The sequence below is a fragment of the Patella vulgata genome, chromosome 6, assembly GCF_932274485.2.
Source record: "Patella vulgata chromosome 6, xgPatVulg1.2, whole genome shotgun sequence".
Classification (NCBI taxonomy): Eukaryota; Metazoa; Mollusca; class Gastropoda; family Patellidae; genus Patella; species Patella vulgata.
In genome coordinates this window covers 61,609,782-61,634,070 of record NC_065884.2, presented here as the reverse complement: position 1 = coordinate 61,634,070, position 24,289 = coordinate 61,609,782, and the positions used below count along the sequence as shown (strand labels likewise).

Sequence of the window (24,289 nt, the reverse complement as noted above, 5' to 3'; positions counted from 1 at the left end):
AAATTATATTATAGATTTATTTTTTATAACAATAACAAAGCTTTTTTATATTCGTTACAGTAATAACACAGCATAGGCATATTCATTATATTAATAACACAGCATATGCACGAAAACAGTAACAAAGCATATTCATTATAGTAATAACGCAGCATATTAATAATAACAAAGCGTATTCATTATCACCGCTATGTGCATGCATTATAGTAAGAACAAAGCACATACATATTCCTTTAGTAATGACAGCCCATACATATTCATTATAGCAATAACAAAATATAAACATATTCATGATGGTAATAATGAAGTATAATATACGTCATTATTAATAGCTTTAACACGGTATAAGCATATTCGTGATAGTAATTACAATGCATACTATACATAATAACAAAGTATAAGAATATAGCATACTATACATAGTCATTATTGCAATACGTAACACAGTATAAGCATATCTTTTATAGCTCTAATAAAACGTAAAAATATTCATGATGGTAATAACAAAGCATAAGCATTATAAGCATATTCATCCGCTGGACTATTGTATTTTGACCCCCTGTTAGGATCGGTGGTACACGATTTTCATTAAGTATTTTTATTTAACGAAGTAATTAATATTACATATTTCTACTCTATTTATCAGGATAATCCAAGTAATGCTCAGAATGGTTTAAGATTTTGTTGTCTGTGTCCAGCTTTTACAGAGACTAATATGATGAACATTAGTGAGAATTCTACTTTATCAATAGAAGCAACAAAGAAATTTATAGAATATGTTGGTGTAAATAAGTAAGTAAAAAAGATTAAAATACAACCCAGTGCGTTCATGCTATGTTCAGTCCTTGTTTTTTTTATGTCTTGTTAGATTTATGTGTAATCCAGCACATCTATATTGTGTCCAGTAGGTCTGTGTAATCCCGCACGTCTGTCTATATTAAAAATAATCTAGTATAAGATGACTGACCTATCCAAGTGAAATGTCTTCTACGCGTGCATTGTGCATTGTTTACAAACGTAAACTGATCCGGGCAGAATGATGCCTTTTGCTCATTTTATATACCCAGTTACACTAAATAGGTAATATATTATATCCGGATGTTTTTTAAACCCCTTTATCAATTTTTTCAATACTTCAAGGAGAAAAAAAGTTAATAATGAGAGCTAATCAACCCGCATAGATGCAATCTCTCTCAGTGATTGTAGCGGCCTAACGAATATTAACTGCGGATCAGTGCAATATATGATATCTTATATTTCTAGAATTTCAACGGTTGCAGAAGGTTTTATGGATCTCCTAACAGATGAAACAAATAACGGTGCCGTGATGGCTGTTACAGCTCGCGAAGGAATTCAATATAAAATACGAAAATAAATAAATATGTCTTTAATTTTCGAAATATTGACAAGTATAACAAAAATCGTTCAAATAGAAATTAAATAACTTATTCATTATGTCATTTAATTTTTACCTTTTGGTGTTATAGGAATGAGCATTCATGACGATAACTATTGTTTTCGAAATAAATAACACCGATTTAAGAATTTCATTTAATAAATTCAATAACCAAAATCTTAGTTTTTCAGTATTTTTGTCTGTACACAGAATAAATATTTACATTGTATAATTATTATTGAGTAATTGTAATAATGTAATAATTATAATGCTTGTAATAGTAAGAACTTATGATAGTAGCCAGTAACAATAACGTATAATAGTATGTTAAGTGGTATAATGACAATAATAGTTGACGGATATAAATATGCAAAAGGTAAGATTTGGATAAAGCTGATCCGTCTCGCTATAATAGTTCAAAAATAGATAATGAAAAATGGATATATTAAAAATTTCAATTAAATTACTTTATTTTGAGCGATCTTATGACTGAAGACGTAGTGTAGATTGTTTATTAGCGTAGCAACTACACTGAAAAAAAACTTGTGTTGAAACAACACAAACTTGTGTTATTTAGCGTAGCAACTATATATATATATATAAGTTTGATGAAAACGTATCCATCAAAAAAATATATCAAAATATAATAAAATGATGTCACAGGTTCTGAAATATATCCATAGCAAAAAAAAAAAAAAAAAAAAAAAAAAAAACATAAACATACCATATATTATAAACCAGGGTGAAACTTTTGTCTAACTAAACTCGGTGTATGTCTTGCCTGAAAACCACAACTGAAAGACGATTCATTGTGGTGAATCATCGATTTATTTATATAACACGTTTAAAGGAATGTCTTGTTTAAATTTTCAAAAATCGATTACCCTTTCGTACAGTGCACGTGTAACGAAAATTATCGTATTTTAGTCTCAAAATTGTGTTGACTAGACGGCAAATCCCCTTTCATTCCATTCCGCCAGGAAGGTAACCTGTCTAATTGTTCACTGTCAACTTACATAATTAATATGGAAGTCGATAAGTGCGCCTTCGCTCCTCCTTGCCTTCGCTGCGAAAGGAAGCCAAGAAGCTGCTAAAGATTTTCCTGCGAAGTTAAAACGGCGCGACAAATGTTCCTAGTCTCGCAGCTTCGCTATGAATTAACAGCGCGAAGTCAAAAAGCCACGACAAATTATCCTGTTCTCGCAGCTTCGCTATGGGTTAAAAGCGTGAAGTGAAAGGGACAAGAACTCATTTCTTAGCTTCGCGATGTTCATATCTTGACTTCGTACTGTTGACTCATAGCGAAACGAGGCAGAGACTGAGGGAGATTACGACAATTGTCGCGGATTCATGGCGTCGCCTTCGCACTTAGTTCACTCGAAGGCAAAAAGGGGCGAAGGGGTACTTATCGTCTTCCATACTTCCCAGATGAATGAGGTGCGGCATCAAATCAATGAAAGAGTAGCCTTCTCTTAATTGGATTTTCGACGGTAAACGAGCTGCAACGTTAGTCCTACCCGAACGACTAGACGTTTTTTCCTTGTCAAACCCTCGGTCCTGCACCACTGACAATAGAAACAAGTCTGGGATGTTTTCAGCCGACATCGACATGAAAATCGGAGCCATCCGACGACATAGAGAATTCCATAGAGCGTTGTCATGTTTATTAATGTCAAATTAATAATTTATCTAACAAGTAAGGCATAAAGAAAAACCTACAATAGACAGATTTAGATATTTCATAATGCCGCTTTAACAAGGACTTTCAAATAACAAGTATTATAACAAAATGGGATTTATTTATCTTTTGTCTGTACCATACAAAGGGTAATATTTTTTTCTATTTTTCTGTTCCAGAGGACATAATCTTCTCTGATGTCAACTAGTGACGTGTGGAGGTTTGATGATGCCCGGGCCAACTCTTTGACTGTGTGCCCCCAGGACTTAAGAGAATTGGACCTAGTATAATTCACATTAATTCAGACATCTTGTACAAAGAAGTCAATTTCAAATTAAAAAAGAAATTAAAGACGCATTATTTAAGAGCTAAATCTGCCTATCGCTGGTCTTCCGTTTTGCTCTAAATATTAAATTATTATTTAGATATTTATTTATTAACGTGAGAAGCATATAATAAACTCAGAACATTGGATGGCCAAGATTTAAATGGATTTAAACATCCGCGAGATTTAAAAATTCAACGATAAAGCGGACAATCGAGGCTAAGTCTCGGTTGTCAAGTACCGTTGCTATGATAATGAACGATCTACGCTATTTCTCCGAATAGTCATAAATTCGCTCAGAATAAAGTAATTTGAATGAAATTTTCAATATATTCCTTTTTCATTATCTATTTAAACTATTATAGCAAGAACGGGCAATTCTTCATTTCAATCTTACATAATGTATCTTTACTTTAATCTTACTCGTTAATTTCACCCCACCCCACCCTACCCCGCCTCAACCCTACCCCCTGCTCTACACACCACTGATTTCCACAGGTAGGATGCAGAATGTGTGTAGGTATAAATCATAGATATAGCGTAATTATCAAAATGAAAAGTTGATAGCGGGCGACTATTTTAAATAACAACAAACAATACTTACAAAGAAGGGAGTAAATGCCAAAAAAAAAAGGAGACACGTGGATCTATATCTCCCCTTTACTCAGTGCTTGTATAACACGTTTTACACATCTAAAATCGATGATTATACAAAAGAAAGGTGATTCTGTGTACATAAATGTCAAATAGACGACGACATTAAGAAACCAGAATAAACCAAGCCAAACACCCTTTGTTACAGAGAATCGTACACACACGAACAGCGTGTTTGTTAATATGCTGCATCAATAGCGCTCAAATAATGAAATATCGTTTTGATGTAAATAATACAAAATTGTATTGATCAAATTCATTCATTAACGAATTTCCTGTTCCAGCGTGTTTGATGGGCGCGAGTCTAAATCTCGATTATTTCCGGTCATTTCGGGACTAACACGTACTTCAATTTTATTTCAATAATTCGCTTGCGCATAGGGGTCTTTAGCAGTGCAAGGAAACCGAAGGACCCGGAGAAAACCCACGAGATTGGACATGCGACCCAACTCCTTGTCAGGTACAACAGGGGATTCAATATTTCTTTAAAAATAGTATTATTATTAATACTAACGAACAAACATGCTTTCTCGTTTAACGAAACGTAAACAAAACAAATACTTGAAAATTTCGCTGTGAAAAAAAAAATGTGCGTGTCGAATGGAAGACCGAATTATACTTGAAGGAACATTATCTTTTCTCTTTTTTTCCCTAATAATTGGTTACTTATCTCGATAATGGATATGTTAACAATCCCTCGCAATCAAACCATCTGGAACAATTAGCATTATACTTAATTAACAAATCACTTTATTGGGTAAAGAACAGAAAAATGGTAATGTTTTACTTTCGACTGGCTGCAAACAAAGCGGTTTAATAAACAGGAAGGTAAGTAATAAATAGAGTCAACCCTTCCCTACGCGTACAAATAAGTAAATATAATTCTTTGGTATAGGTTTAATTTTACTGAACATGATCACATTACGGCGTAGTGATACATCATTTTTTGACAACAGGTCACCCGTTGCAAAGTCCTGTATATTGACCCAGTGCTGAGGAATATTGTAATTGTTTATGGTAATTGAGAACTTTTCTGCAACAATATTACTGGATACAAAAAGTAGTTCCCTTTTAATAAAAAAATGATCAATCAAATTCATGTAATCAAATTCCTTAGGAGATATCGCTCAGTAGATTATGAAAGTTATCACACAAGCAATAGTTTTGACTACAGCGATAGCGGGAAACTATTCTTAGTCTGTTAAATATAAAACATGGGTATGTAGAAGTTACAACTTAGTCATAAAAATATTACAACAGATAACAAAGACAACTGTGGGTCATTTTACTGGGAAATATAAGATGCAAACAAAATAACAAAATAAGCTTTGGTTTTGTGTGAATGCTAAAATTCAGAACATAACCGAGGTTAACAGCTTTTTCATATACAAAATTATGAGACGTAAACCGTAAAGAACATTTTGTACAAAATGATCCATAAATCCTGATGAATGACTTAATAAGCTTCCATTTTGACATTTCCAGATGTCCAAGTTGGTGATTTGTCTTATTTTTCAAGAGAGGGTTTTGTTTTTTTTGTGTTGGTAAATTTAATTGTTCAACTGATTTTTATTTAACCGAGGGTGATCTTAAATACATGGTAAGTTTTTAATAATATAAGCATTGTGTAGTTTGTTCATACGCAGCTCACAGCATAGAGATTCTTTTGAGCAGGTCAGCAATATTCTTTTATAAGATGATTGTGACATGCTTGACTTTGTGTGGTTATAAAGACTATGATCATTTGATCGTCGTGGATTTAACATTGAATTCACTGCGTAGAGAATTACTAGTCTTAAGCCATTACGGTCAGAACAGAGTTCTTCCCCCTGTAACAAAAATTTGTCGGAAAAGAATAGTTATCCAGTCCTTTGTTCATATGTTACTTTTCAAGCGCTTAAAAATACTCAAAAAACTAGTCTACAACAGACGCCATATTGTAAGCGTGTCTCGGTTTGAAGCGAAACTTGTGCCATATTGCTTTATAAAAATTAAAGACACAGCTGTACTTCCACAATGCAAGGAAGAATGAAGGACGAGCCTGGGTATGGACAGATTCTTATAAATATAGTCACGCTCCGAAATAATTCTTGGTTGTTTTGTTTTTGATTAATTTAGCCGTATCTTTTTCCCACTCCAAAAATGGGTTGTTTGTTCCATCGTTCACATTGCAACTTTCAGTATAATCTTCTTATATTACCTCCAGCCGGTCTCTTTATATTAGTATTATGCTTTTACATACTGTTTAATTGGTGTCGTTTGCTAATGAAGATAAAAATACAAATAAATTGTGGGGATGAAATGAGTGCTCCAAAGCTATAAATATACATTATTGTTCATTGTTCATTTCGACCGTTCCTGAACATCCCTATATTAAAGGCTCAATACCACTCTTGTTGTGACTGAATAATATGTCTGAATCTTTATTCTGGTCAACAAATTGTACTATTTTAGAATATTTCAATTAATTGATGATACAAATTTCATCTTAACACACCTTATTTAAAATTTTTGAAAAATTCAACATAATGGTTTGAAACGTCTAATGTAAACCTTTTCAAATGAAACTTCGATTTAAAAATATTTTCGAACCCTCTGGACAAGTAAAATAGGATGTAATGGATAATTTACACAACAGGTAGGACACTTAAACATCTAGTACTTAGATAGAGATATTATTTATTTTCTGGAGCTTTCAAGCCAGCAAGAGTGTTATTGTCCCTTTAAAGCTGCAATATGAAAATACCTCTCTACCCCACCTCTCTCCTAAAGCTATTTTATAGCCCTTTCCTGATATTTTTCACCATAATTCTTCTTTGTCGTCAAAAGGGATTAAGCCTATTTCTCGTCACACCTGACAAACATTTCCAATAATTGTACACTTTTTTTCAAGTAGAAATTTGTGATTCAGTCTGGACCAATTCAGACATAATTATTTTGTTTATGATATGATGCCTATATTTTACTTGCAAATTTCTGCTTGAAATACATGTATATTGTTAGTTTATGAACTTGTGTCAGATGTGGCGAGAATTGATTCCTTTTGACGAAAAGACAGATTCTGGTAAAAAAAAAAATAGAAAGTAGACCCCAAATTTGCTGTGTAGAACAGACGTGAGGTGAGGTAGGGTAGAGAGCCATTTTCGTATTGCAGCTTAATATTTATCTGAGGGAGACGGTTTCCCCGCAAGACACTATCAATATTATTATTTGGATACAAAGCAGCACATTGTTTTCAGTTCATTAAATCTAATCAATTTTTCAAACTAGGTAACACCAATCAATAATTCCATGCAATGAACTGTTTATTATGCAGTTATCCATATAATAAATGTGACAAGTGCTGGCATAATGAGTCACAATATCAATAAGGAAATTTTGAAAATTGAGTTATTGTTCTTTTCACATTGTCCAATTCATTACCTTCAAAATGATTTATGGTTGGTTTGATTCCGGCAAAAAAAATTGACTGAGTTGTGTCCGTTTCAAGCAGCCCAAGTCAGGAAAGTAAGTTTTGAGAAGAAGCAAGTTAAAGATGTTGGTATGTTCCCCCCAAAAATCACATAGCAACCAGGCAATTTATATGCTATTTTATCGTTTAATAAAAACATTTCCTATGACATAGACAGTGTTACAATTTAGAACAAATGAGAATACTCCATACAGTACTTTAGTAATCCATGTTTTGTATATTATAACATTTATGAGAATAACTTCTGTTAATCTCATTTAATTAGCACCTTTAAGTGGTCAAGAGATTAAAACTGTTTATTAGGTAATCAAGTTTAGTTTATTGGGTAATCAGGTTTAGTTTATAAGTTTAGTTTATTGGGTAATCAATTTTAGTTTTTTGGGTAATCAAATTTAATTTCTTGACCATAAAAGAAGCCGCCACACCTATACTATGTGTTCTGCTATTTTCGTCACACGACTGAACTCAACTAAGGTTTTGCGTGTACATGTTATTTTCAGGTATCGTAGAGGAATCAGAATCTGAATCACTGATAGAATGATAGAAAATTCAATTTTATTTGTAAGCGATGTTGTTCACTTTAGGGCCTTTTGATATAGTGAAACAAACGTCGGAGAATTTTCTCATTCGAGATTCGTTGCTTTTCGTGTCATTCATTGTTCTAATGTTTCCGAAGCTTGTTGATAATAAAATTTGAAACAGTAATATCCAATTAGGCATGCTTGTACATTTTGTATGCCGTATGAAACCTTAGTAAACAAAATTTAACTATTAATATAAATTTATAATTTTTTTTTTAAAGACAAAACAAAATGTCAGATAATAACCACTTGTTTGTATTAATTATTCTGGGTAAATAATCACTTGGGGACAGGTTTCATATTTATCATTGACAATTATCAATCAACGACTCATTAATCCATGACGATTAGTATTTTTCGATGACAAGTTTCAGGTTTAACCTAGTTGATTAATTTATGATATGCCAAGTATTACGCAAGGGGATTATCTGATCGTCCCACAGCAAGCGAAGAAAAATAACTAATTCGCTGAGAATTTTAAGAAAAAAAGATTTATGAATACGGTACTTGCAAAAATTCCAAATAAAGGGGTTTCAAAATGTTTTATTGCTATTTTGATCTTTTAGGTTGATAGATAGTATATTAATAGACTTTTTTTGTGAAAATCTCAATTTCGACCAAAATCAATATTTTCACTTGTTTTGTCTGTGGCTCAATTGATTACATTTTGTGCATTCCGACTCATTTAGCCATAACAGGTCATAAATGTTTACTATTTAGACATTTTTATGGTTAAATGTTACTAGACCTACTAACCTAGGCTAATCTGTTTCAGGAAAGTGTTCGTCGGGGGATTAAGCTGGAATACAGATCAAGACATGTTAAAGTCTTATTTTTCTACATTTGGTGATGTTGTTGACTGTGTTGTTATGAAGAACCCACAAACTGGCAAATCTCGTGGATTTGGATTTGTGACTTTTGGAAATCCTGCCATCAGCGAAGTTGTATTGACTGGCCCAGATCACATGATTGATGGACGTAAAGTAAGAAAGTTTTGAAACTTATATTAAGGGCTATTTAAACCTCACTGAATACAACAATATTGTTTTAGTAGAATTTGGTTTGTAGAGAAATTTGTATGTTTTCCCATAACCAGTTCATTGTGTTTCATCTTTCTCACCTAAAAGTTACATACAACTAGTACAGCATTTTTGTCCCCATCACTCTAGATGCACTAAGAATGCAACTAAAATGCGCTTTAAAAGTAATACCCAGCCCTGATTGTTGATGCGAGTTGATTATTGCTATAATAGTTCAAAAATACATACTTTGTTTTGGGCAAAATAATGATTGTTTAAAGATGTAGCGTAGAGATCGTTTATTAGCGTAGCAACGGTACTTGACAAATGAGACTTGACCTTGATTATTCATTTTATCATTAAATCTTTTGATGTCACTGGTGTACAAATCCATTTCGATCTCCGCCATCTGATGTGCTAGAGAGTTGATTAAGTGTTTGTCATGTGAATAAATGTCTAAATATTAGCATTAATTACATAATACATCTTTAGGAAGAGAGTTGGTTGATGTAAATATTGAACTTGTTTATGTTTCAGGTGGATTGTAAAGCATGTAATGCTCGATCAATGAATCAAGGAGGAGGAGGTGGTGGTGGTGGTCCTGGAGGTCCCGGTGGTCCAGGGGGACCAAGAAATAGAATTCAGGTATGATAAGAATGAAATAGGATGTCTTTGGAAATGGCATAGATCTATATAAATAGTTCAACTCTTATTTTTGTCGTTGATGGATTATATTTACTGTAAGCTGTAAAAATCGTTGCTTAGCATCGACACCCGGTTGTAACACAGGCGTTAAGATGTAATTGTTATTTTTCCCTTGTGACTCGTTTTTTCCCGCCCAAAAGAAAGTTCTATTTAGGGATGTAAAAGCAATGAGAACGCATGTACAAGAGCCATTTCAGCCAGGAAGCAGTCAATTAAATGGAGAAAAATCAAATTGATGTTTATTAGCTTGAGTTGGATTGGTGAAATTGTGGGATATTTAACAGTTTATTTTTCTATATCACTAGTTTAATTCACAAACTATAAAAAATCTGCAGGGATCCACATTGGGTAAGTGGGTAAGACACTTGCTCGCTAGCCTGGAGGTCGCATGTTCGATCCCTGCATTGGCCAAGAAAATTCATCAGCTGTTCCCAAAGTGTGTTTCCCTTGTCAGGGGTCCTGACAAGAACAGCTGTAACAAAAAGCCGATGTCTCGTGTATACATTGGTCACTGCCCTGGTAAAAATTCCCTCTTAGCACCCTGTATGGTGTAGGCTCATCTTCATTAGCCCAGTCGGAGTAGGACGTTAAACCCCATTTCATTTTTAAAAAAAAATCAGCAGTGAAAGGGCAGTAGTAGGGACTAGTACGGCTGAATAGGTCACTAGCCAGTAAGTTATTTTTGGTACCCCCCGGGCATCGGAGCTAGTGGATTTTTACAATCAGGGACGCACTAATCAGTTTGTGCCTTCTGCTTATGATAAATGCAACTGCCGTGGTTTCGAATACCTGGTTGTACGTGACAAGGAGTAATGTCGCCTGTCCAACCTTGTGTGTTTTCTCCGGGTCCTCCGGTTTCCTCCTACTGCTAAAGACCTCTTCGCACAAGCGAATTATTGAAATAAAATTAAAAACCATGTTAGTCTCGAAATGACTTAGTTTGTGTCAAGTGGATGTTAAACCCTATTTCTCTCTCTCTCTCTCTCTCTCTCTCTCTCTCTCTCATGAGAAATGGATATTAACTACTTAAGCCATTTGCTTTGACACAATGTTTCTAGAAACCATGTTGACTCCTATGATTAAACAATTGAATGATAATTTTGGTTTAATGTTATTTTTAGTCTCTGGGTAGAGGAGGTCCAAGAGGTGGTGGAGGCGGACCAGGGCCAGGACAAGTTAGTAAGATTTTCATGGGAGGAATACCAGGTGATGCCAATGAGGAGGTCTTAAGAGAAGTATTTGGACAATATGGACCTGTAAGTTCCTACATGTATTTTTTTTTTCTTTTTTCAGAATTTTGCTAAGTACAGGAACCTGCAAAGAATTTATGTACTTGTAGCAAAATACCTTGGTAATGTTCATTACAAAAATGAAAATAGATTTTTATTTCATTATTAATTGACTTAACAAGTTGTGTTGCTGTAATTTTAACTTCTGAAAGTGTAAACATATACTTGGTGTTGGGATATGGAATGGACTCAAAGTCCTTCTTTTACTTCCCTCAGTACAATTAGTACAATTTCTTTGTTTTCATACAAGACTCATGCGAGAGCCCTTTATGTAACGAGTAGTGCTGTAACTTATTTCCTATGTAGTGCATTTTCTAACATTGCTCCATATTGACTAAATGTTTTCAGTCTCACAAATGTCATTGTAATGATGAAATTTCATAACCTTTATTAAATTATTAATAGTCGTAAAATAACACCAACTGGTGTTATGTGTGAGTTTTCAGAGTAAACAGCCAACTAGGCGATTTCTGTTCTCCATCCGTCCATTAACACATTAAAAGCACACATAATTATCTGATTCTAGAATATATACTTAATCCAATCTTTTAAATTTTATTAGGTAGCTGAAATTGTAATTATGTATGACCAAGAAAAGAACCGTTCTAGAGGTAAGCTAATACTTCAGTTCATCCATATTAAATTGATGACACTATAATACACGTGTATATATATTCCTTACAATAAGAATAAAGTTTTACTGTACATATAACTTATGACACAAGAGTAACATCTTGGGCCTGTCTTAACTGGCACATTGTAATTAAGGCACTTAACATTGAATGGAAATTCTGTAATGATTAGTGATTTAACTATAAGTCCATTAGAAGAAATTTAAAATCAAGCCATATTTGTGGACAACAAAGATTATCTAATGGGAACTAACTGGTTGTTATATTTTTATTAGAAATATCCTGGTCGTATAATTTAAGTTTTTTTGTACCTTTTTAGATTGAAAACACTTATATTGTGCATGTGTTTTACCTGTTAATATAAGAGAAAATATGATTACATTGAAATTTCCTTAAATGGTTTAAAGATATATTTATGAATAAACTTCTATTTAAGTTTTGATATTTAATTATGATTAATTTAGATTTGTTGCGAGGTTATCTTGTGAAACAATTAAAAGAAGCTAGATTTTATTTTGGTTAGATTAGTATTTAAACACTAAGATTAATATAGTTGATATTTTCATAAATAATTTGAAATGAAAATTTAGGACTAATTATGTTTCGGGATTCGAAAATTTTAGGATTAATTATGTTTTGGGACTCCTATTTAAGAAATATATTATTAATAGTAATAGCATTTAAGATGCAGATAATAAATTTGTTTTTGTTGTCAAGCTTTAAAAACATAATTTATTTCCAATATATGTTAATTTTTAACATAGATGTAGTTGAATTAAGCTATATTTTTTTTTTGAAAGGTGATTTAAACCTAAATTATTCCAGCCAGGCAACTTATTCAACTGTGTTGAAAAATGAATGCAGCTTTATGAATTAAATTTAATTGAATTGAATTTAATCATGTATTTATATTTAATATATGCTTTTGTATACTTTCAGATCAATTATTGATTACTAGTTTTATTTACATGTTTAACTCTGTCTATAATAGTCTGATAGGCCTCCATTTCAAAACACAAAAAAATACCGACAAGGCTTATATTTCTAATGGAGTTTTGACTTTTTAAATGAGAATGAGTTGTAATCATTCAAAATAAGAAACCAAATTTTTTTTTTTTTATGTGTGGGCGTATAATTCAATTGCTTTGTCTGTCTACACTTGCCTCCCTGCTCTCTATAGAAGCAGCAATTTTAGACAAATCTTTTTCAAACACAAAGACAAATGTATAGTCATGTACGCATTGTCATGCTTGTAAAGGAACCCCGGACAATTGGAATTCGAAAGAGTAGGACATAGTGCCGCTGTTCGGGCAAAATTTTCTCTAATAGCACACTGCATGGCATATGCCCGTCTTTATTAGCCCCGTAGGAGCAGAACATTAGGACATTAAACCCATTTGATTACATTTTTTTCAAACGTTAGGATGTTTGTTCTTATGAGTCGATGACAAATGTGATTGCATTTGTGCTTAATTTTTTTTTCTTTTTTTCGTTGTGGAGTTCTGCTTTGCTCTTTAGAGGCCACAATTTTTGACAAATCTTTTTCAAACCTTAGGAAAATGGTTTTTATGAGTAGACAACAATTGGAATTGAATTTGAGCACAATCATTGCATTCCCTTTTTGATAAATCTTTTTTGACCCATAGGATAATGATTCTTATGTGTAGACAACAATTGGCATTGAGCACAATCAAAAGCCACGATTTTTAATAAATCTTTGTGAAACTTTAGGAATGATTATGAGAGGATGACAGTTGGGACTCAATTTGAGGACAATGGAATTTTGTCTAGGAGTAATGGCACTTTAGTTAACACAATATTGCTTCTGAACTTGCAAGAAACCACACGTTTTATATGCCCACACATATTATGAATGTATAATGCTATTGCCCTGTCAGTCGTCCCCACTTGTCTGCTTTCTAGACACCGCAGTTTTTGACATTCTTTTTCAACCTTTCGGATAATGATTCTTATTAGATGGTGTTTAGGACTGCATTTCAGCATGATCACATTTCTCGTTCCGAAGTTATGGCAATCATGCTTGTGCTCTCTTTAGCTGCTGTGTGGCTACCTTTTTTTAATTGTCAGTAATTGAAAGAAAAGTCGAAAAATGTAAAATGTGCTAATCCTGATATCACAGGGACTGCATTGGTTGAAGAATGAATCCACAAAATGCATTTTTTCAGATTTGTTATGTATTAACTCGAGTATTTGGCAAAGCTGCTGATCATGCATATTGTGGACAATATCTAATTTTTCATAGCTTAATCCATGTTAAAATGCATTAGAGTTAATCCAACTTTTAATCCAGAAGCCTATCAAAAGATTTTACCCGACACTTGTAAGAGGATGACAAATGTTGCAAAATCTTCAATTCATTTTATCTATGTAATTTTTTAACGGAATTGAACCATTTTAGGATAATTTCTAAGAAATTTAACCGTTTAGAGATTTTCAGGGATTTAGCATTCCCCAAATGACTGATTAGTGGCCTACAAAATGTTAGATACACAAGAGAATTTGTTTATTAAATTTTATTAATCCAAAGAGGAACTTACATGTGTCCTTGTGAATGTCTAATTTATCTATGTGAATTTCATTGAAATCTAAATTTAGACAGGACGTTCAAAATTTTATGTTGCCATTAATTTTCCTGTCAGCTGATGCATTATAAAAAAGCACTGACAATATTGTTATTGTCTGTCTTTTGCATTTACATGTAGTTATGGTTGCATTGTATCCAACTTGGCTAATTGTTTTGAATTGGTGAAATCATTGCTTGAAAAGCAGAAACTATTTATACTCTTCCAAAAAAGTAGGGGATATTCAGAAACACTACAAAACTGCGGAAATGCACTGCTGTTTTTATTAGAGGTAGCCAGTGTATGTTAATAACAGGCCAATTGCCTACACATGAACATTAACAGTTCATATGGGCGGCTTATGTGACGACCCTATTTCACTCGCAAAGAGATACACTATCAAAAGTGAAAATGGAAGTTTTTGAATTTTGTCTTAATAATGAGTAATTGCTCCACCAATCCTCAGACGTTCAGCAATTCGTTGCGGCATGCTCCTAATCAACCGTCCAATTACGATTTGGGCTAATCTGACGCACTCCTCTTGCAGTGCTACGGCGAATTCTTGCAGTGTTGTTCGTTGAGGTCGACGAACACTTCTACCGGTCAAATTAAACGTAACACACTAAAGCAAAGATACGTTCAGTAAATCTTATGCAAGAACCGATAGGAAAGCAAACATGGATAGGATAAACCAGCAAGCGGCAGTTTTCATCAACCCTTCCTTGAAGTGTCAAATTTGACAATGAACACTTCCCAGGTGTATGGCGCTATTGCGTGTCACACATCAGCTCAGTGGTTCTGTTGGGGCGATAAGTTCTTCATCTGTGAACATACTCTCAAAGCATGTCAAGTGTCCATGAATATTTATCATATCACAACCTGCATAGGTATTTGCATTTCAATATCCCCTACTTTTTTTTTGAAGAGTATAGTTTGATTGTGCACTTTAGATCATCAATCATTTAAAAGGCGGCTGGTGCAATCTTAAAACCAAATGGTATGACATCATTTCTATCAACTTGATCTCAATGCATTCTAATAACTAATGATTGTTAGACACCATTCTTTATTATTATCAGTGCAGATTGGATTACTTCAATATCCAGGAAAACAGCAGTCTTCAGCAGAAGGATATTCCCACAACAGAATGTTCTTTTTTTTTTTTTTATTAAGGGTGCCACCTCTACAATTACACTAGACCTTACTATAATGCTGATATTGGGGTAACATCTGCTTTGCATTGACACACTTATGTCAGACATGGATTGTACTATTATAATACTGTTGGAGCCATACATACATAGTTGTATAGCAGACCACATTATAGTGAGGTCCATGTGTAGTTATTTTTATGGTATTGGTGTTGTTTATTTTGATGAATTATTAAATTATGAATATTATGATGACCCTTAGGATTTGGATTTCTGACGTTCGAAAGTGAAGATAGCGTGGACAGAGTTTGTCAAGAACATTATATAGATGTACATGGAAAGAAGGTTAATTAGAGCATTTATCATTTTGGTTGTTTACGAAGCAAGAGTTTCTTTGATATTCCTTAATATAATTAGATTTTATGCAACTACATATATTATTTGCATATATATCTTGTATATCCATTACATGTATATTCCATACAGCAATTTTACATGTTTTGTAATATTCAGAGGATCTCTTGTGATGTAATGCCTTACCATTTAAGGAGGTTTTCCACAGTTTAATATTAAAATTTGTAATTATAGATAGCCCACACGATACCATCATATTACCAGTGATATTTTTCATTGAATAGTCATTATCATCATCATTTTTTTTTATAATAATAATAATAACAAGTCATCATCATAGCTAAGTTCAGAACAGCTTAATGGCAAGAAAACAGTATTTCTGAATAATTTGTGCTAAGTAGTCTCCTGTTTCGTCTTCATTTATGACTAATTACTTATCGTAAGCCATGTGGGTGAATTTCAGATTAAAGTCTCTTGTACCTCATCTGTTTTTTTACCCCAGACAATATATAATTTTTCACGGCTTAATCCATGCTGAAATGTACTCTAATAGATTAAACATTTAATTAAGAAAACAAAACTATTTAACATTTAATTAAGAAAATCAAACTAATCTATGATCCCCAGAATGAAAAGATGCCCATGAAGTTATTTTACCAAAGATTATATCGTCCACTGTGGATGTCAAATGTTGACACATTTTCAATTAATCATCTTTGTAAATACTGAATGGAATTTGAATCAATTTTGGACTGATGTTCCTTTTCTAGATTCACCGTCTTCATTAGCCCAGTCGGAGCAGAACAGTAGGACGTTAAACTCCATTTCATTTTGATAGATTCAACTTTCAAAGATAATGTTTGTAAGGGATAAAAAAAAAACCCACTAATGAGGGCCAGAGACTTTAAGAAATCTTTATTTTAATTTTAATGGAAAACCTCCACATATGAATAGGAATGTATTATATTTATGCATGTTAAGAGTTTTATATTGGTATAAATTGTCAGATATTTGTATATTTTTTATGAATCAATAATTTTAAGTTTTATCTGGTAAAAAAAAAAATTATTGAAATATAGCAAGAGTACAATTCTGAAATTCTGCTTTGACCATATTTTTAGCTTCTTTTTTGTTGTTGAAAATAATATTTTCCACATAGTTTGACTGAATGTTTCGTTGTTGATGCAGAAATGGATGTATTTCTTTACATTAATGTTGATTTCATTTGTTTTGAGTATAAACTTTAGATATATGGAATTCTGGTTAATTTGAATGTACTGTAATATCGTAATTGCCAATGTATGAATTCTTAGTTTTAAGAGATCATTTGGAACAAGTTGGCTTGCATCACATACACTGCAAAGATTTAATCTTTTGTCACACAATTTGTCACATCATTAGGGGATTGTGGTAGCCTGAACTGGCCCAGGTTCGAAACACGATGAGGGTCGAAAGGAACCTCTGGGATTGTCCAATCCCGGCCTTGCCTTGTATGGGATTGTGCCTGCACTTCAGACAACTAATCAGCCTAATAGGATGGGATAAAATATAACAAACATTCACCTGCGTACGAGGTTGCCATGCACATAAAAGAACCATTGACGGTTGGAAATCAAAGAGTCGACAGAAACACGGCTGTCTACACACAATTATCCTACCCCGTATTGCACCTGTAGCCATGGAAATAAAAATTACCATAATTCAGCAGATCAAGGAAATCCAGGGTTAAGCTACATTATGTGTTGCTGTAGATTTGGTCATGTAATTTGTTTAATTACCAATACAATGTTAATGATTCCTCGATTACATGAATTAAGGGATCAGTTTTTGAATTGTCATAAATTTAACTATTTTGTGTTAACTTCTAGTTATTTCTCAACTAACATATTTTTATATGGTCAAAGCAGAATGAATAGTACAAGAATTACTTGGAAGTTTCTAAGTTTTGCTGTTCCTTGCTTACCCAATCCTTTTTTGTTAACAACCCCCCCCCCCCCAAAAAAAAATCAAAACTCAAAAAATATACCAGAACCTTTTGTCATTAGAAACTATAGATTTTTTAAAAGATTAATATTCATGTTATTTTAAAACTTAAAAAAAAAACCACAGACTGTAAGTTTATGACTTTTAGGGTAATAGAACTGATGGATACCCAAGCCATGGTAGACAATCATAACTAGTTTAAAACTAAAGCATGGAGCCTTTTCATTAAAGATTTACATAATTATTTTCCTAATGTGCCGCTAGGAGACCAATATAGTAACACGATCCTTGCAAGTTTATAACTCCAAAACTAAGATCAAACCTCTTAAGTATCTGGCACATGATTCTCTACCTGACTTAAAGCCGTGGATATTCTAGAAATTGATTTGACATCACCCTCTATTTTATAAGCCTGTTAATGACATTTCTTCACTTAAGTATATTTTAAGCTTAAATATCTGCCAATAGCTGGCTATGAAAGTGATGGTAATGCCAAACTTTCAGACTTTTAATATGAAATAACATGGTACAGTATTTAGTGTTTGATGATGCCCAATCACATAAATGAAACCTGGAAAGATACAATTGATTGACTGGTGACCTTTTTTTACTCTTAGGTTGAATGTAAGCGTGCTCAGAATCGTCAGAAAGAGGGACCTGGTGGACAAGGCCCCCCTATGATGGGAGGGGGAGGTAGAGGAAGAGGTATGGGAGGCAGAGGTGGACACAGAGGTCCCCCAGGACATGGTGGTCCTCCTGGACATGGCCCCCCTGGTCATGGCCCTCCAGGTCATGGACCTCATCATGGTCATGGTGGTCATCATGGGCCACCAGGACATGGTGGTCCCCCAGGAGGACATGGAGGTCCTCCACCTCATTTCCAACCCCCACATGGCGATGGAGGATGGGGTAATGAGGGTGGGCCACAAGGCCCTGGTGGGTGGGGTGGTGGACCACCTCCTAATGGAGCAGGCTTTCCTCCACAAGGAAATAACTTCCAACCTCCACCACAGCAGCCAACACCAGGCTATGGACAACAACCAGCGTACAGTCAGTCTAGTTATGCTCAGCAGCCAGCCTATGGTACTCCACCATCTCAAGGTAATTTTGAAGTTACTATGTCATTATCTTTTTCATTTGTTTTGCATAATACATGATTTAAAACATGAAACTATATGGGCCTGCTCGATTTGTCCGCCGAGAGGCGAGCCAGTTTGTACCACAGCATAAGACTATCAGGTGACCATATCGAACCAAATCAAGTGACCCGACTGATAAACAATATAGGGTCTGATGTAATATAATATTAAACCAGTTACAAGACATGTTTTATCAAAAACAGTATTCTTGTAAGTAATGACTATCAGTAATTGAATGCAAAATAAGCAGAAAATTATTATTGGTAATATTACTGAGGACAATGAAATGATATGAAATGAGTTTAACATCCTAATGTTCTGCACGGACTGTGCTAATGAACACTGTTGTAAGGTTGAGACTCAAATGTAATAGTCTTATTTAATCTGTATTTTATTTTAGCTTATGGAGCACCACCACAGCAAGCGGGATTCCAGTCCCCGGGAGCCCCTCCACCTGTAGCAGCCACTGCACAAGCTCCAGGAGCCCCACAAGCTTTTAATTCTTGGGGAGCACCTCCAGCAGCACAACCTCCAGCTCAGACAAGTTATGCTGGTTACACACAACCTCCAGCAACAGCTGCAGCTGGGTATGGTGCACAACCTGCAACTCCTGCAGCTGTAGCACCAACACAAACTTATTCCCCTTATGGTAAGTTTTCTTTTGCTCTGGTTTTTATGGAGGTGGGGTGTGAGCTTGATGAACCCTATTGATTTTCAGTTGCTTGTCAAAAAGGTTTGTAGTTATTGCCTTTTAAGCAGAGTTGGGAGTCCTAATATTTTCTTTTTAAGAGATTCTGGAGAAATTATTTTCCAAACTTGAACAACATTGGCAACAAGCTTTTTGAAAAGACCGGACGTCTAAGTTATGTTTCTTCATTACCTTGCAATCTGTTTCATTTTTCAGCCCAGCCTCCAGCTGCTGCTCCAGCACCGCAGTATGCTGGTTACCCAGCACCTGCAGCAGATCCTTATGCCCAAGGTAAGTCTAGTTCCATCAGGAAATCAATTCTCCAATTCAAGTGTCTTAGAAGACACAAATTGTATATCTTAATAACCAAACTGAATGTGATACTGCTCATGTAGAATCATTCCGCTAAAAATATATATGATTTTTGTATTTTAGTTGTTATAGTTAATTGAACAACTTTTTCAGTTAAGACCAAACCAATATAGTTTTTATTTCTGAAGAATTATTTTGGGTTTTTTTATGTATAAAATTAGGGCTAAAAGCTTTTGAGCAGAGTAACCAAGTAACTTCTGTCTCTACAAATAGGAAGTAATCGATATTTGCCTATAGTAATTTAAACTGTATACTTGTTTTATATTTACAGCAGGCTATGCTACCATACCAGCCGTAGCACCAACAGTTCCAGCAGCTGATCCAAATGCTTTACAAGCTGGTTATAGTTATGGTTAGTACTTTCCTGGGTAACAAATCTGACTGAATGTTGGCCTTGAATAATTTAATTAAGTTTATTAAAAGCCTGTTAATTGTTGTCAAGAAGCCTTTTAATTTTTGTCTGGTTTGTGAACATCAAATAAATATAGAAATAGTTTACTAGTTTTCTTTGCTTGTCGAGTGTGACTGTGATGAAAAAATAAGCTATTTCTGTTAACTTGAAATATTATGCTTTTACAAAAAGGAAAATAACTTTAATATTTATTGTGGATCAACATTCAGTAGCAGTCAGATATAATGAGTGTATTAGGGATTATTGGATTTCATAGTTTTTACCTCAACTAAAAAAATCTAAATATTGGATGAGATAGCTTTTACCTCGACTGAATGAAATCTAAATATTGGATTTGATAGCTTTTACTCACCTAAATATTGGATTTTGATCTTAAGCTGTGTGAATTCCTCATTCTGTCAGCAGGTCAGTATCCACAGGAAGCTAGTAGTTACGGTCCGAGTAGAAGCTTTAGTCAGAGTCCACCATCTGGAGCTCAGTCCGGTTACAGTCAACAAGTTTATACCGCCCCACAAGCTCAAGGTATACCCTTTATGTAATCCAATGCGGTCTCTGTATATATATATATGTGACAGTATTGATGCATTACCCAGAAGAGTTTAAAGCCTAGTAATGCAACAAAACTGTTACATTTATGGATCCCACATAAATGTATCAAGTCTGGATTTCTTAAAACAACATACAGCAGGAACTTTTACCATGACTTTTTTTTTTAAATCATGTACAGAAGAGTCTTATAAACATGTATGCCATTTGAAAACATACAGTTACATGTAACATCAAATACAGTACATAACCTAGTATTCAGCAATAAATGATGGAACGACAATGGTGACTTATAAGCATTAATTGATAGCTGACTTATCACTTTCTATAAAATTTAGACATTCTGAATTGTTTTTTTTACCTAATTAATACCAGTTCCCAATGATAATAAACTAATTGCTATGGTAACGTTTTAGATACATGCTGAATTTTGTTTGGTTTTGAACTGTGGTTGAAAGAAATCTTTGAATTACCTTGGTCAGCTGGATAGCTGAAAATTTCCTTTGTAATGTATAAATAAAATAATTATAAAAGACTAAGCATCAGCTTCCTGAAAAGTAGATTACGGTTTATTTGTGTTATTCTGCTGAACATTTCCTTCCCAGCAGTTCATTGGCAAGAAATAAGACAAACCAAGCTTGTCTCTTTAGGTGTATGTTTTGTATAATTTCAGGTGCTTACGCAGATCCAGCTGGCTATGGGGCTGCAGGTGCCCCTCCAGTACAAGCATATGGTGGACAAGAAGCACAAGCATATGCTGGATACAGCCAGCCTCGTGCTCCACCATCTGCAGGTGGTGCACAGCCTTACCATCCATACAGACGATGATGTATGGATATAATCATCAACTATTTTAACAAGTATTTTACTCCTCTGATGCAGGCGAAGTGTAATGTTCCATGCTCTAGTTTGATCTGAAAACAAAAGGACATCCATATATTCCACAATACAGACATCTTGAATGAGTGTTATTGAGTATAATAATAGTGTTTAAAACACTTGTTTTCAGACATATTTCATATGTAAGTTCCATGAACTTGTACATTTGTTTGTTTTCTTTTTAACGTCCATGTTATGTAAATGTCTATCCTTGTAATTTATGTATGTATCTCCTGGGTGCGAGAAGCTTAAAATAACAATTTTAAGGATAAGTATTTTAAATGATTGAACATTGTCAATTAAATTAATTTAAAACTAACAAAATACAGTGATTGTTTAAAAGTGTATTCATGTTTACTGATTATAAGGTTTGATAATGTTTATCTGTCGGGAGGTTACAGAGGAAAGCAAGAGACTAGTTTGGATTTATTGTTGTTGTAGGACCAGATGATTCAGAATGGTGAATATAGCTTAACATTATCCTCTGATTCTAGCAAGACTACTATAAAAATACAGGTCCCTGCATTAGAATCCATCATTTCATTTCTTGTATATAATTCATGATTCATTCATATTGTACTGAATACAGAAATAAATTATCATCCCTTATCTTGGTTTGTGTTGTTGTAAAGGGTGGGAGCAACTTGTATATAAACTTTTTGAACAATAGACGTTCACATAAGCAATGCTTGTACTTGTAGATAGATGTTCATGTATGAGTGATTTATTGAGTTTGATGAATCTAATGATATAAAAAAGAAAAGTAATTTTCAAATCTCGCCCCCCCAAAAAACGATGTTAGCCTCCCTTTTAATGGGATGAATGCAAAATTGTGTCTCATTAATTGGATTTACCGTTTTACGATATTTAAAGTGGCTACTGGACCTGACCCAGTAAAGGACCCCCATTGACAATTCGTTTGGAATAAATAACCTTTAAATGGTTCTTTCTAGAGTGTATCCTGTTGTTTCTTGCCCGTGCACAAAATTAGCGTGCGGCAATCTTAAGAATTCATCAAAACGACGTAAATTAAAAACTAGAAATGGCCCTCAAAATAAAAAAAAGGCTATCGAACTACGTGATTCACATCGTTGGGGGGATCAGGGCCTACCCCACCCAAAGGCTCCTTAGTCCATACCTGGAACAAGCCACACTTAGCCAAATCCTATGATGTCGAATGACACTTCCCGGCCAATAAAGACGCGTGATTTGAACCAGGTCTTGAGAAAACGAAGTCGAAAGGAAACCCCAAAACGCATATTAAAGAATCGTAGTGTCATAAACCAAATAATTTGAGGTAATTATTGAATAAGCATATTAATTTAGAAATTCCAACAGTTAAAGCCCTGGTACTTGCATTCTTGAATAATGTCTATCGTTGATCTTTTTATAATTTTGCTTACTGTAAACTATGAAAACCTGTTTTTGTCACAATTTATCGCTCTTTCATCACGACTGGTAGGACGTTAAACCCCATTTCATTTAACTGACTGCTTGCTTGGGTTTGAAAATCTCGACTTCCCGCTCCTGACATCGCCGCAACAGGCTTCCATAGTACCACTGTAAACAGACATTATTTTGGTTGCTCACCAATTTAAGAATTAAGAGTTTTCAAACGTACTTAAGAAATGAGATGGTTTGTCAAAATAAATACGTTTGCATATGACCATAATGTAGGAGGTTTTAACTCAGACCAGAACTTGTTGGGTTATGGCCACTGCCCTTTACGCAAAACGTGAAATACGCACAAAGTTGCTAGACAATCCAGTGGATCAGACTTTCCGTTCTGGAGTTATGTCCCCTTTTCCCAGAACGTCCCGAATTGACAGAATTGCAATCTAATAACACAGAATTCAGATCTGTCATCCCGACAATGGAAGTGGAGTGGGACGTATCGTCAATTAAACACATCGAATATGTTTCAGCTGTAATGGTATGTTGAGATATTTACTTAACCCTTGTGGGTTCACGTTGTGAGAATCACATAGCAGGTATCAAGGGGTCCATATGGACCCCAGTTATAATTCAAAGTATTTACGTACAGATATATTTGAATTAAAAGGCAGTGGTTTAGTTTTTATTTGCATTCATATTTATCAACTGAAAAACAACTAAATTATTATACAAAAACATTTTAGTGACATTTGGAAAAGATTTAGTAATTTTAACAAAATTGCTAGTTTGTGTACTATGTGATAAAGAGGTTAAATGGCAATTCACGCTTGATACACAAACTATTGAATATTTGGAATTCATCATTTAATTTTTGGTATTTGTAACATGCAGATGTTAAAAGAGAGAATACTCTGGCATACCCAATATGGTATCCGGCAGAAAACACATTAGCAAATTCCCTTCAAGCGTTGGATCTTATTTGCATGTAACATAACTGCATGTGGGAAGCAGATGGATATCGAACTCTTCGCTACGTG

The 24,289-nt window shown here is 34.1% G+C and overlaps 1 protein-coding gene across 3 annotated transcripts; it reads left to right on the top strand.

The window, feature by feature from the left end:
* The first annotated feature begins 5,970 nt into the window (after positions 1–5,970).
* Positions 5,971–22,466, top strand: LOC126823484 (DAZ-associated protein 1). 3 transcript variants are annotated; one of them, XM_050552352.1, is made up of 12 exons: positions 5,971–6,098; positions 8,882–9,089; positions 9,663–9,770; positions 10,952–11,086; positions 11,682–11,730; positions 15,747–15,829; positions 18,439–18,922; positions 19,361–19,609; positions 19,865–19,939; positions 20,292–20,372; positions 20,838–20,954; positions 21,652–22,466. In XM_050552352.1, exons 1-12 carry the CDS (start codon positions 6,070–6,072, stop codon positions 21,804–21,806), a joined length of 1,773 nt encoding a protein of 590 aa, XP_050408309.1. In that variant the 5' UTR covers positions 5,971–6,069; the 3' UTR covers positions 21,807–22,466. The 3 variants fall into 3 exon arrangements, with proteins under 3 accessions (XP_050408309.1, XP_050408308.1, XP_050408310.1); XM_050552351.1 differs by having other exon boundaries at positions 20,835–20,954; XM_050552353.1 differs by lacking the exon at positions 20,838–20,954.
* Positions 22,467–24,289: the final 1,823 nt, after the last annotated feature.

Excerpts from the sequence above, each read along its gene's own strand:
- LOC126823484 (XM_050552351.1), top strand. The coding sequence starts at position 6,070 with ATGCAAGGAAGAATGAAGGACGAGCCTGG. Across the intron at positions 9,771-10,951 it reads GACCAAGAAATAGAATTCAG|TCTCTGGGTAGAGGAGGTCC; the intron begins GTATGATAAGAA and ends TGTTATTTTTAG. Across the intron at positions 18,923-19,360 it reads TGGTACTCCACCATCTCAAG|CTTATGGAGCACCACCACAG; the intron begins GTAATTTTGAAG and ends ATTTTATTTTAG.